General features: G+C 36.3%; 1 protein-coding gene across 1 annotated transcript in view; it reads left to right on the top strand.

Annotated features, from left to right (window-relative positions):
- Positions 1 to 13779, top strand: part of LOC129777755 (histone acetyltransferase KAT7) — a 224144-nt gene that overhangs the window by 181959 nt on the left and 28406 nt on the right. Inside the window, exon 8 of the mRNA XM_055784217.1 lies at positions 1383 to 1478. Within this exon, the coding sequence (XP_055640192.1) occupies positions 1383 to 1478 (96 nt within the window). The remainder of the gene's footprint in view (positions 1 to 1382; positions 1479 to 13779) is intronic.

The following is a 13779-nucleotide window of genomic DNA, read 5'->3' as shown; positions in this document are numbered from 1 at the left end:
TGATGATTAGCAGATGTTATCCGAGCTGCGGTGTGGTTCATGGCAGGAAGACATTAGTTTTGGTGTAATCGATGTGTTCTAATCGGACAGCTGGTGGCTCTCGGAACGGTCGACTTTTGGCACATGATTTTATGTATTTTCATAACGCCAAGGAGTAAATTGTTTGCTTGTTCTTAAATCAAATATGTGTTTCAAGAGTCAAGTGTCAGCCATGTTCTCTCTTATGATGGAGATGGATATCACATTATTAATAGAGACGAGACGACGAAGCGAAAAATTTTTGAGAGCGCAGGTAATGTTGCAGTTGATATTGCACGTGCTCAAATTGATTCACAGGTTTTTTGATAACTCATATTTTGAAAGCTGTTTTTTTCGCGTATGAGGTTTAATTTAAACCTCATGACAGATAATGCAGTATGAGTATGGCGCTTTTTCCTAGTGGAACATATCCGGTCCTTGGCTGATGTTCTCTAACATTCTGCTTCCACATTTCCAAATTTTTGTGGACGATATAGAATATAAAAGTGATTTAATATAGCATTGCATTACTATCTGCCGCGTGAAACAAATGGTAATGCATTTTCAGATGGAAAGCTTTTCTACATATAAAATATACATATATCATATATATCATAATATGTAAGTGCTACCGTAACATAGCGGCTCCATAGCACTAAAATTGCTTGTTCCTGATGGTTCGTTCGTGGCAGGTTGCGAATAAACACCGTTGTTTTCGCATTGTTCATCGTACATGTGCTACGCATTTTTTTGCGCATCCAAAATGAAATACAAGAGAAACGCTTTGCAGCTCATTATGCTCGATGTGTGGATGCTTTCTTTTTTCTCAAACTTATGAGAGGAGATATATTGGTAGGTTCAACCGTCCCACAGTGCGCGACTAACAGCAAGTATGGTTGGAAGGTATTTTTTTAATATGTGCTCTGACCATGTGCATCATCCTCGCATTCATCTGTCGGAATCAGAAATTGATACTCATCGAAATTATCTCCTTCGTGCGGAAGGAAGACGTAATAATATCCTGCAGTGGTGATGGACGTTCACTGACCTGGGCGAATGCTCTTTTTGTGGAGTTTTGTTGTTGTTGATTTTTACGCATGTGGTTTTGCTCAGAAATTTTCTTACAATGCTTCAACAATTATTGTAACTCGTTTTAATTCAATAATGATTATGTTGTATAAGAATATTCAAACAAACTCATTTTAGCACAACAAAAACCCACTTACATACACCCATATTATACAAATAATAGTTCTTATATCGATTCTTTTCTTACCCTTCTGGAGTTTTTCATTTCCCTGAAAATCCGTTTTTTCTCTGCTACAGCTTTACTTACACTCCGCTTAAAACTTTTATGATTTCAGGAAATGGCTATCAATTCATACGATATCGTCAGCACACTCCAGGCTCTCGGAATGATGAAGTACTGGAAGGGTAAACATATAATACTAAAGAAGCAGGTGGGTAATTTTGAACGTTTTCCTTTTTCTTATGTTCGTTTCGATTCCTAACCAACTCAAGCGCGGAAGGTACGAGAGTGCCAGAGATACCGAACCAAACCGAGGAGACAGAGAAGAAAAAAAAAGAAAAGAAGTAGCATATGAACACTTTTTTCATTGCGGAAGATTACATCTCGGTGTGTTTGGCGATATGTTTGCCACACATCCCTTCCGAGGTCGTCCTCCGTTGGGCAATGTTTAATTTGTACAGCCCTGTGGTGCCGATCAGATAACTCTGATCGGTCCCATCCGCGGTACATCGTACGTTTTGTAGGTCCGTCCGAAAAAGGGTTCAAAGGTTCGCGTTCTCAATTTACGACCGCCTTTATGATTATTTATGACGCATCGGTGTTGGTTTTGGTTTTTAATCGTCTGATTTTCATTTTAAGTTTTTTGAAGGACGTGTTTAGTGGACCATGCATAGAATGCTTAGTAAGAGTTCGGTGGGGCGTTGAATAAGGTGGAGTTTTTGTATTTTACGGTCTCAAATGTCGGCCAAAGAGCTGTGCAGAGTTAAAATAAATTTGTCATATGGTTATTGAAACTAATCAACATAGCTTTCTATATAAAGTCGGCAGATGATCTTTGATTTTTATACATTCAATTACAATATTGAATCATAAACTCGTGCCATGTCTTACCACATTCAGTAAGGTTAGGATGTTAGGAAAGGTTTAGGAAGGTTAGGAGGATGTAACATACCAGTCTTTGCCGTCCTGCACCGTCATGTTTCGCCGGAAAGATGTTTATCACCAGTACCTTTAGCCGCTCCTTCTGGGTAAATTTCTGCTGCTCAGACATGGCAGTGTCCTTTTTGGCCAGGTACTTCTTCACCATTTGGCCGGTTGCTCCGACCTCTCGGCTCAAGGTGCGGAACTATGAGGCCACCTAGCTCTCGATTTTCCTCTTAAGTTTTCTCTTCAATCAGAACTAGGCTTCTATTCGACGATTTCGTCTTTCTCCAGAAGGGAGTGGATGTTGTGAATGCCGGATCGGCTATATCCAGCGGACACGAAGTGCCTCATGATGTCCAACTTTTTCGCTCCAGGGTGATACGAACAAAGCTTCGAGCGTAGTTGCTTGACTGTGTTCACTATGGCAGCTGTTTTTTTTTAACCCCCACTTCATCTGTTTGTGACTTTCTTATTCCTGAATACTTTTTTTTCGTTTAATTATTTTTGTATTCTTTAAATACTAATAAACAAATAATAATAATAAAGGATGGTAAAAATGTTCTTTATTCTATTTATTCATAGCTCGAAAAATCGTTTGAATCTACACTAGAATACCCCCTTAGAGCCCAAAAGTCATAGGCTTTTGTTTCAAAAAAAATTAACCATAGTTTTACGTTATTTATATCTCATTCATTCTATTACAATCACTCATCAATCAGTTTGTTCACTTATTTGTTTATGTTTGTTGTGCTGTCCTCCATTATCGGTTATGTTGAGTCATTAATTTGGAACTGCAAAACATCATATTGTGTGTTGTTCTAGTATGGCATATTATGAGCCTAGGTCATTATTCTTTGTATATTTTGAAGGTTTTTAGATTGAATCCTTCCCCCTTTCTAAGGGGGGGTTGCCTCACAAATGAAACACAAATTTCTGCATTACTCGAGAATTAATCAAGCAAATGAAACCAAATTTGGCATGTGGAGGTTTAAGGGTGCAAGAAATGTTTTTACGGTGGTTAGATACTCCTCCCCCTCTCTTAGGGGGGGCTGCCATACAAATGAAACACAAATTTCGATTTTTAGAAATCGATTTTAATGTGATGAAACGCACTCATATATCTTTTTCTATCTATACAAAAAAAGGATCGCCAGATGTGTTGATAAGAGCAGAACTCGAGGAAGGAATTTAACCATTTAGGGCTGTCTTCATTCTATCATATTTTCTGTATGAAACATTTATTCCATGTAACGGAGAAACATGTTATTTGCAAGTGGTTGAAAAATCTTGAATGAGAATTGTGTCTCAAAATAATCTGATATAATAATGATGAGTTTTGTTAGAAATACTAGGAATTTTATAGTAAAAATTAAATTCAACGGGTTCGATTAGAGGATCAATCAATGGACAGTTCTGCAATTAGACCCATAAACTTGCTCATGAGTAATATAACACTCTGAAATGTATTCCTTCATCAAAAACTTTGCGGCTACTTGTACATACACATCATACAAGGTAATGTGGGTCTTGAAACTTAGTCTTGTTATTATTTCTTGAAATCGTCAGAAATTCTGGTTACTTGAAATTATCTAGCACTATTTTGAAAAACCCCGAAAATGTGTGCGTATTGAAAATAATTCAGGATTTTCACTCTAGAAAAACTTATTCAGTCGATTCGCTACGATCATACATATTGAAAAAAAAGGTAAGTATAGCTTCGTATCAGGAGAATTTAATTAAATGTAAGCATTATACATGTGCGGACCGGAGAGCTATTCTGACTGTTCCTCTTTTCAAACAAGAAAACTTTGACGGGAATCCCAGTTTTTGACGTAGAACTACGTCTTTCATTAAGGGTGTCAAATCAGAAAACAGGTCACGTTTTTATGAAATAAAGTTAACGTTAATAACTATTTTTGCCGCGAACGGATTTTGGCGATTTACATACTAAACGAACCGGAAATTCCGTAAGATTTGTTTAATATGCCATACATTAGAATCCCCTGGTTAGTAAATGGTTAAAATTCATGAAAACTTTAAGTGTTTCTATTTTCCCAAACATTTGTTCTGTTCATTTGTGTGCTTTCCCGAACAGACCTGTCAATAACGAGCAACTTATCGACGACCAACGGAGGGGAAATCGTAGGAATCAAAGTCCCCATGAACAAAGGAAAAGTAGAAGAATGAAGGGGAATGCTTGACTAGAGTATAAACAGTGGATCTCGCTGAGGCAAACTTTCATTCGACATCGGACTGTTGAGCAATCCAGTTCACTTTGCTTTCGCTGCGTTTCGATCTGAGATTGGACCCCACCAGTGGTAATCCAACTTGGATATCGTCGTTTGGTTTTTCTGTTCGTTTTTCGCGTTATTCGTATCGTGTGTTTTTCTTTCCGCGTCATAAATTGGACGCTTCACGTAGTGTGTGATGCAGTGCAGTGCAGTGAAAAGCGCTCGCACTGAACCGAGCCTTCGCGAATGTGACACCGCACCGAACAACAGCGAAGTAGGCGATTTCGGCGCGTCGGTCGAAAATGTAAACGCCCAAAATCAAAGCTCCCCCGCTGGTGGTGAAGGCGCTCTTGACAAACTCATCAGCGGATTCGCATCGATAGGTGTTACAACAAAGTACAAGCTGTGTGGCATAATTCAGTCTTTTTCCAAGCAGTTAACATTGTTCATTTTCCGTCTCCATAAGGGCTTCGTTGGTGCCTTTGAGAATGCATCAATGCATTAAACTGACGTTATGGCGAAGCAGACGTTAAGGTTGTGCACCAAAAAAATATTTGGGAATACCAAGCATCTTGAATGTCTTACTGGAATGTTATAAGTTATTTGGTTTCGCGTGCCAGTCGCAAAACTGCCTAGTTGAAGGTATTTGTGCTAATATTGATCATAATGAAGTATTGCTACTGTTTTCGAGGTTGTTATTAACAAAAAGAGTTTATTTCTCATGTTTAGTCATCGAGAAAGTAAATGTTCTGGAATTTTGTATGTGATTAGGTTTTGCTTGTCAGTAGCAAAACTTCCTCCACTAAGGGTGACAGCTGCGCTTGTCTCGAGCATGAGAAAGTAATGCAACTTTTTTCGAGGCCAGTAATATTAACAGAAGCGTTTCTTTTGAGAATAGCGCAAAATGATGAGAAATGTTTATATTGCTAGTAGTTTCAAGCCACCAATGTATGGCTCTGTATGCATGCTATGATGAACGCTTGTTTGGCGCTTGGTTTACGCTTAGTTTGTACGAACGCTATCTAGAGGTGCGATTCCTTTCAGGCAATACTAATTAACATGTAGCATAATATTTGATACTTGCAAGTGTTGTCATTGTTGTTGTTTACATGCGGTGCCAAAGATATATTGATGTAGTTATGAGATATGGAATAATGGTGCTGCTGCAACATGTATATAATCGACTGTAGCCGAGTCAATGTCAATTTCGAAAAAGGCCACCGGAATGGCCTTCGAGGTAAATTTGACCTTTGAAAATGGCATCAATCAATTATCGTCAACTGATTTTTCAATGAAAAATTCATTTCAGAGATTATTCTACTAAGCAGTTGTTTCTGAAATTTCACAGCATTATAGAATAATATCCGAAGGTATAAACAAGCGACTTATATAAAATAACAGCGTAGTTCTACGTCAACAATGCGGTCGTATCTTGGACACAACCTCCTATAATTTTTTTATGGATAATTTTCATTCTGATAAAGTAAAAAGTATCAAACATGCAGTACAAATCAGTACTATTTCTGAAAAATCAGGCGAAATTGAGTGTTTGTCAAGATATCAGGGAATGTCCCAAAAAGTCTGAGAAATCCTTAAAAAAATCAGGAAGGTTAGCATCTATGGTTGTGGGTGTAAAGACATGGGTCATTGAAGCAAATTTGCCTACTTGAAAAGTAGAATTACTTTTTGAAAAGGCCAAATTTGTTTTCTTAACTTTTCACAAAAATTTATAACTCAAAAACTATGATATCTATAAAATTCTGGTCAAAGGATGAAATGTAGAAAATTGTAAGAAAATTCATGAAAAACACAATTTTTTTATTTCGCTGAAAAAAAATATTTTAAAAATTGAAACTTTAACCAACATTTTGTAGATCTTGAAGTTTTTAAATTAATATTTTTCGAAAAAAGTTAAAAAAAAATAAAAATTAAAAAACTTATTTTTAGGAAATTTAAGTTTTTAAATTTATTTTTTCGAAAAACCTTAATTTAAAAACAAAGTGTTGATTAAAGAATAAAGAGTGGTTAATTATTAAAGTTTTCTTTAAAAAATATCGAACAAATGTTTGAAAAAAAAATTCATTGAAAAAAATATTATATAATAAAATATTTTAAATTAATTTTTCTCGAAAATATATGTTTTAAACATTTCGAAAAAATAGATATAAATAGCAAGAATTCATAAAAGATAGAAAGTTGACGTCTTCAACGAAAGTACATATTTTAATGAGATCTAAAACATTGTCGAATACACTATCTCGCTATCTTGACTTTGAACAAAATTAGTATTAGTTATAGTTTTTTCAAAGAAAACATGAAAAAGTTGTTGTTAAAAAATCTATTTCCTTGTATAGTTGCTTATCTTCCGATGTATGGCTTTTTGGAAATTGTAAGGGTTATTCACATAATTTTGTTGAGAATTTTTAAAATACAGGTCGGACTCGATTATATACAGACTCGATTATATACAATCTTGGACTCGATTATATACAGTTTTTTATAGTTCAAATATGACTTATTTCAAGAAAAAATGTAGCCTTTCAAAGTTAAGGTGAAATTCAAGTGGCTATTATAAGTGGAGTGGGGTAAATTTTTTGAAGATTTTGCTTGATTTTTCAACAGAAATTGTTCATATCGAAATTGCAGCGAAGTTAAGAAACATAGAAGTTAGGCGTCGAAGAACAAATTGTAGAGTGGTTTGAGAGCTTTAATTTTATTGATAGAAGAATCAAGTTTAATATGAATTTTTGGAATAAAATTAATAATTACGTATTAAAAATTACAAACTCTTCAATCGCTTCCAAAATGTCATTTAAATACACTAATCTTTCAAATTAAAGCAACAGAATTGGCTTACGTAGCGTACTTTTTAGTGTAGAGCCAGTTTGAGGCAACAGTGTCCGAAACAAAAAAAAAATACTATAACTCTGTCATTGTTGAAATTCGAACATATGCGTAGAAGGATTTTTTCCATCAAATATGATTATCTATCAACTCTTGAGAGATTCTGGGAAATTTTTTTTTTTCGTGTGAGAAAGGAGTTTTATGACCTTAAGGTGATGAATCAAAAATTAAATTCTCCTTTTTCTTTCAACAAACGAAAAATATATGCCTAAAAAACAAATAAAAAAAATTTTTTTTTGACTCGATTATATACAGGATTCGATTATATACAGTGAAAAGGAATCGGAGAATGTATATAATGTCCGCGCTGTATACGTTTTCTACAATTTTTTGTTAAATTTTTTTTTGTGTTTTTTATGAAAAGTTAACATATTGCAGCCGCTCACGAGATTTCTCGTGTTTCGCGTTTCGTCTGTTACGGATGGATCACGAAATAACCCCGTGTTTTCTACACTTGATGGTTAAATCCTTGGTTTACCAAGAATCTAACAAGACCTACTGATGGCTCGCCTTCGTCTCATCCACACCGAAGAAAACGATCTCATTCGTGGAATCCGAACAAATGAAGCGTTCAAGTTTGCCCCGAAACGTACGGTCCTTAATGTGTTAAGCAATTCCTACATTCCATCCTTTGAATTTTGTAGACATTAGACTTTTTGAGGTTATAAATTTTTGTAAAAATTAATGAAATTTTATTGGCTCTTTCCAAAAAGAGATCTAAATCTTCGAAGATTTCAAGTATGCAAAGTTGCTTAAACGACCAATGTACTTATATCCACAACGCTTCACTGCAATCTGAGATGTTGCTGCCAATGGCCAGTCGAGTTGGCATGAAATCCGTCACTTGTGGCAAACGAAGTGATTCATTCGTGCTCAAAAGACTATGAACGGTAATGTCTACATAATTTGCATAACCACCAAGAACGGCCTTTTTACAACTTTTTACATTTTTTACATCGATGATAATTTGCCGGCACCTTTACTTATGTTGTCGTTCTGTTCAGATGTGTATTACTTTTGATTTCTTACTGTTTGTAATTGTTCCATTTACCCCACATTTTTGACCTTCCCGCTTTTTGGCAGATCTTTGATATGTCGGCGAAAATTGTAGTTACTTCGCGATGTGGAAAGAGCAAGTTAGAATCAAAATTTTACTCAATAATTCCCATCCTCCCATCCAATGCAATTTGCTGTGCATGACATGATTTCTAATAGCAACAAGTTTCGACATGGATGATTTGATCACACGGATTCCAACCCTTGGCACTTGAGCGGCGCTGCTAAATAATAAAATTGGTGAAATATTATTATTTGTATACGTCTGTTTGTTCATAAATGGTTTTTTAAGTGCTTGTCTTGTAGAATGTTTGCCTAATTTGGCAGAAATCGTCTCGAGTTGCAAGGGTTAATAATGATGATGAGTATCCCTTCTCGTGTCGTGTTGTGTACTGGATTGTTTCAAAAACGAATTTCTTGCTTAAAATGGGCAAAATTGTGATTAATATTTTTTCATCCTCTAAATAAATGGATGCGTTATTTTTTTCTACATCCGAAATTTAAACTTTAATTAAAATGAAAAGTAAATTTCTTGAAACAGGGTCTGCGATAAAGATCTAGAATCAGTGTCTTGAATTTGATTCCGAAATAATTATAAGAATTTTGATTTCAGAGTCAGGAACACGATTGTGTGTATTTGAAATGTCGATTTGACGAACAACTAAACGCACCGCTGACTCTCTCGCTCCCAGTTGGACTCTTCCCTTTGGTTTGTATGTAATATTTTTGCTTAAGTGTACAGCTGAAACAGTGCTTCAGGTTTTCGAACACCAAACCGGTGGCACCCTACATAATTCGGAAGCTGCATTGGGGTGGAATCGAACAGAAATGACTTTTTTTTCTCACATGCGCTAAATTTACTGCCAACATTCTCAAAATGCCCATTTCGTTGCCTGTTGATTCCACATTTCGGAAGTTGATATGATATCTGTTTGGCCAATCATTGAATCAAGGTGTGATGTTTTGGACGAAGAAAAGAAAAAAAGGTACGATTGCCGGTAATTGTTTTTTATGTGATCTGTGTATGTAATCGTTTTTGAACAGCGCATATTTTAGGGCCGAGCCCTCAATGAGGATACGAATTGTGCACCTAGTAACTCGGAATTGATTTTTTTTGTACATTATTTCGTCAATTATGAAGCAAAACTCTGAGGCATGTGTTGATGGGATGTGAATATCTGTGTGAATATATAATTTGGCAGCTTGGACTGACCCTCTGATTATTTTGATTGTTGCGTTCAATTGTTGCGTATTTGTGTATTCTCTTCATGTTTTCATGACGCTTGCTGTTTAATTTTTGCATATCATCAATGTGATTACCGGGTTTCAAAACTTGTTTAGGAATAGTTGCAGAATATAATTTTAATGATTTCGATTTTTCGAGGAATTGATATTTAAATCTTGACATTTTGAATTCGTTAGTGTTTTGTTAACCGATAAAATTCTAAACGATTCACCACGTTTTGATGGGAGTTTCGGTTGCAAAACTTCCAGCCAAGCTGGATAATGTTCCAGTGAAAGGATTTTGGTTAATACGCATTTTAAAACTTGATACTCGAAAATACAACTGTAATGCGTTATTTAACAACAATGCCGAAACCGAAAAATAATGTCATCAGACACATCCAATACTACCGGGCACGTGCTGTCCGCCGACCGAATGGGAAAAAATGAATAATGAAACAACATTCTAGTCAAGGGGCAAAGCTGTTGCCAAAGAGGGAATGGAACTCGAAAAAGGGTTATTATACCGGTGGAGGTCGAGTGCACATTTGCTAAATAATGATAATTTTTATGTTTTGTGCCATTTCCAGACTCAGTTTTGACGAGTGTCATATTTTTGAAAGGCTAACAGTTTATCATTTTGTCAAATTTGGAATGGATTATCCGTAGCTTGTCCGAACGCTTCTTCGCTCCAACGGAGCCTAATTGCTGGTTGAAACAAGCTATCAATCTGTCAAGTTGCTTAATTACCAAAATTACCACATAACATACTCATCCGCAATATTATATTTTCGGTTTTCCACTCGCAGCTGAAATGCTAATGTTACGCATGCTGCCGCTGCTTGCTGATGCTTCGAAACCGAATCCCAACCAACTCTGACAACTTTTCTTTTGTGCTGTGATCCGTATCTATTCGTATGTTCAGCTTTTCCAAGCGACTGCCGTAAATGAAGCTGGTATTAAAATGCCCGCGGCTCTTCTTGTCAGGCACGTTAAACACGAATCGTTAAGGTAGCTCGACATGTTCATTTTGGGTTGAAAATTGGCATTAGAAATCAATTTAGCAGCAGATTTTTTTTTCCAAAGATTACCATCAGGAGATTTTCCTTTCGAATTTGTCAGCTTGTTTAGATGGCTTCGGGGTATTGGAACATTGCAAATGTTCTCGCTGCTTTTTTGTTGAAATTATTATTTTTTTATTTAAGAACAAACTCAAATTATTTTCTACCACCAGGCGTTATATTTCATTGGTTAGGTAACATTCAAATTCACTTCTGATAAAACTATTTTTTCTTTGTCTTCATCAAAAGCATAATTTACAAGTATCAAAAAAATATATTCCGGAGTTTTTACATCCAATTTATAACATGATTACCGATTGAACACGATTGTCGTATGTCTCATAGTTCTGTGCGCTTCAGTTCAAATTTTTTTCTTTGAATAATGTGCAGTAAAATTTCCGTAATATTCCGTAATGCAACGCTCGACGCGATTTACGCCATATAAGTTATTCAAATGTCACATTTCGGTAAAACAATATGTACTGGAATTCGAGCTTGCTTCTACGAGGGTCACTATTTATATTTCGGGAATTGGCAACACTGATGTCATGTGAGTTCATCTGACGGTTCCATCGTAAAGTTTGACATTTTTGACGATATACGTACTCAGAACATTTTGTCATACGGACGCTATTTGTTTATTTTATATTTAGTTGAAAGTTTGGTCTCGGCAAAAAAATGGAACTGAATCGTGAACATTTTCGTGCGATGATTTTTTACGACTTTCGACGTGGATTATCACAACAAGAGTGCGTCAATCAACTTAATTTGACTTTTGGCGATGAAGGTCCATCAAAAACCACTGTGTATCGCTGGTATAGTGAATTCAATCGTGGTCGTCGTTCGCTGTCCGACGAGTTTCGTGAAGGTCGTCCAAAATCGACTGTAGTACCAGAAAACATCGATGCTGTGCACGAAATGATTAAGCAAGATCGTCATGTAACCTATTGTGAGATTGAGGCATCCCTAAGCATTAGTTCCACCAGCATATATGCGATTACATGAACACTTAGTTGTGCGAAAATTATGTTCACGTTGGATCCCACATAATTTGACAATCGCTCAAAAAAAAAAAGGCTCGTGTCGATTGGAATAAATGCTTCGAAAATTGGTTTAAGCGCATGCAAAAGTGTATCGATCATCGTGGCGAGTACTTTGAAAAACAATAAAAATATATTCGCAGCTTAACTATTTGTTTTTGTTCCTATTCCCGAAATATAAATAGTGACCCTCGTAGTACATTCCTGTAGCTGCGTTATTATTTTAAAATATACGCAGGAAGTTTCTGGAACGTCTTCTGCGACGTTCCGACGCCGCTCCAACAATAAGTTTGGAGTTTTGGATTTGGATTAGAATCCTGTAACCTTAAAACTGTTTGTGCTCCCTTGGCCGAGTGGTTAGCGTCATAACTAACATGCCGGGTGTTCGGGTTCGATTCCCGTTCTGATCGGGGGAATTTTTCGTCAAAGAAATTTCCTCCGACTTGCACTGTGATCACGCGTATTCTAGAGCTTGCCACTCAGAATGCATTCAAGGCGTGTTATTAGGCATAGAAATCTCAACTAAGTACTAATAAAAATGACGCAAGTAATACTACGTTGAGACGGCGAAGTTCCTCTAGGAACGTTAGTGCCATTGAAGAAGAAGAAGAAGAACCTTCAAACTTAGAATAGTTCATTCGTCACCTATGATTTGGAAAATTAAATCTGGGACAACGTTTGTAAAATCAGAATTTCGAAGCTGTATCTGGAATATGAACGTAGGATTGAGATTCTAGTGATTCTAAAAGTGAAATCCGAAAATTCATCATATGATATTTGTGTTTGGAATCTGGAATTTGAATATATAATTTTGAACCTGGAGTGTTGAATATGGATTCTGTTACCTGAATTTGAATCTTGTTCTATATCTTTCATGGATTATGGAATTGCGGTTCAAACATGAAATTATGATTCTTGAGCTTGAGCTTGAGCTTGGGTAGACTGTACAATTCGTAGTTGCTCTTCGTGATTGACTTGAACCAACCAAATTGCACAAAGAACACACAGAATGACGCTTGGGACTAGCAAATCATTCTCGTTGTGCAATTTTCGGTGATTCGAGCTTTAAATTGTCAATAACGACGCCGGCCACGTCCTTACAGTCACCAGGGGAAGGGAAGGAATGTTAGTATGATAACCGCCGCCCAAAGGCCAGAAGGGTCGCCTCTATAGCGTGGTTCCCTAGCGATTATCATGGAAGGGATAGTTGTTAGTGGGAGGAGGTAAGAATCAGGATTCACTGTGGTAAGTGATGTGATTATGTAAACGCGAATTATCAGCCACTCGGCGAAATGAAATTCTGAAAATTCTACTTGTCACAACAGATTATCTTTAGGTATCCTGATAAGGAAATCCTGTGTTGTTAATATTTATAGGACGTACTTTGAGAATTTTAGACAATTTGAAAAAAATTCTATGATCATTCTATGAGTTTCTACGAGTTTCATCATCCTTCGAACGAAGTGTATGAATATCGCACAATTATATCCACATATACCATAAATAACTACAGGTAAACACACAAATCGATGACCGTTCGAAAGGAAATATGAGATTTGGGAACACAATATAAAAAACTGAATTAGGAAACTGAAGTCTGAATAAGGATCAAGAATCATTGACAGATAATAACAGGAGCTTCTAAAACCTCTATATACACAAACACACGAAAGGAAACGAACGATCTGTCTTTACAGTAAGTTCCCAGAATGAAGCACGTCACGACACATCGCCTCCCTCCATTCGGCGGTGGACGCCCGGCAATGTAACACAATGCAGAACATTTTCGAAGTTTCCTCATAAACCACAAAAATGCTCCATACTGCATCACACCATCAAGCAACCACCGAAATACAAGAAATGGTACATCGTGACGCATCTCACTTCGAAAACTTACTGTTAATACATTACAAATAAGTGAAGAACTTTACAGATTTCCTGTTTGCAAAACGATTAATATTTTAAAAAAAAAATCATCTGGCATCTCTGAACATCAAACGCACGAACACATAAACACCTATGGAGGAGAAACCAAATCTTCCGACCTGAACCAAACACAGGGCGCAGCGATA

Source organism: Toxorhynchites rutilus, chromosome 3, assembly GCF_029784135.1.
Source record: "Toxorhynchites rutilus septentrionalis strain SRP chromosome 3, ASM2978413v1, whole genome shotgun sequence".
Lineage (NCBI taxonomy): Eukaryota > Metazoa > Arthropoda > Insecta > Diptera > Culicidae > Toxorhynchites > Toxorhynchites rutilus.
This window is presented reverse-complemented; position numbering and strand designations above follow the sequence as displayed.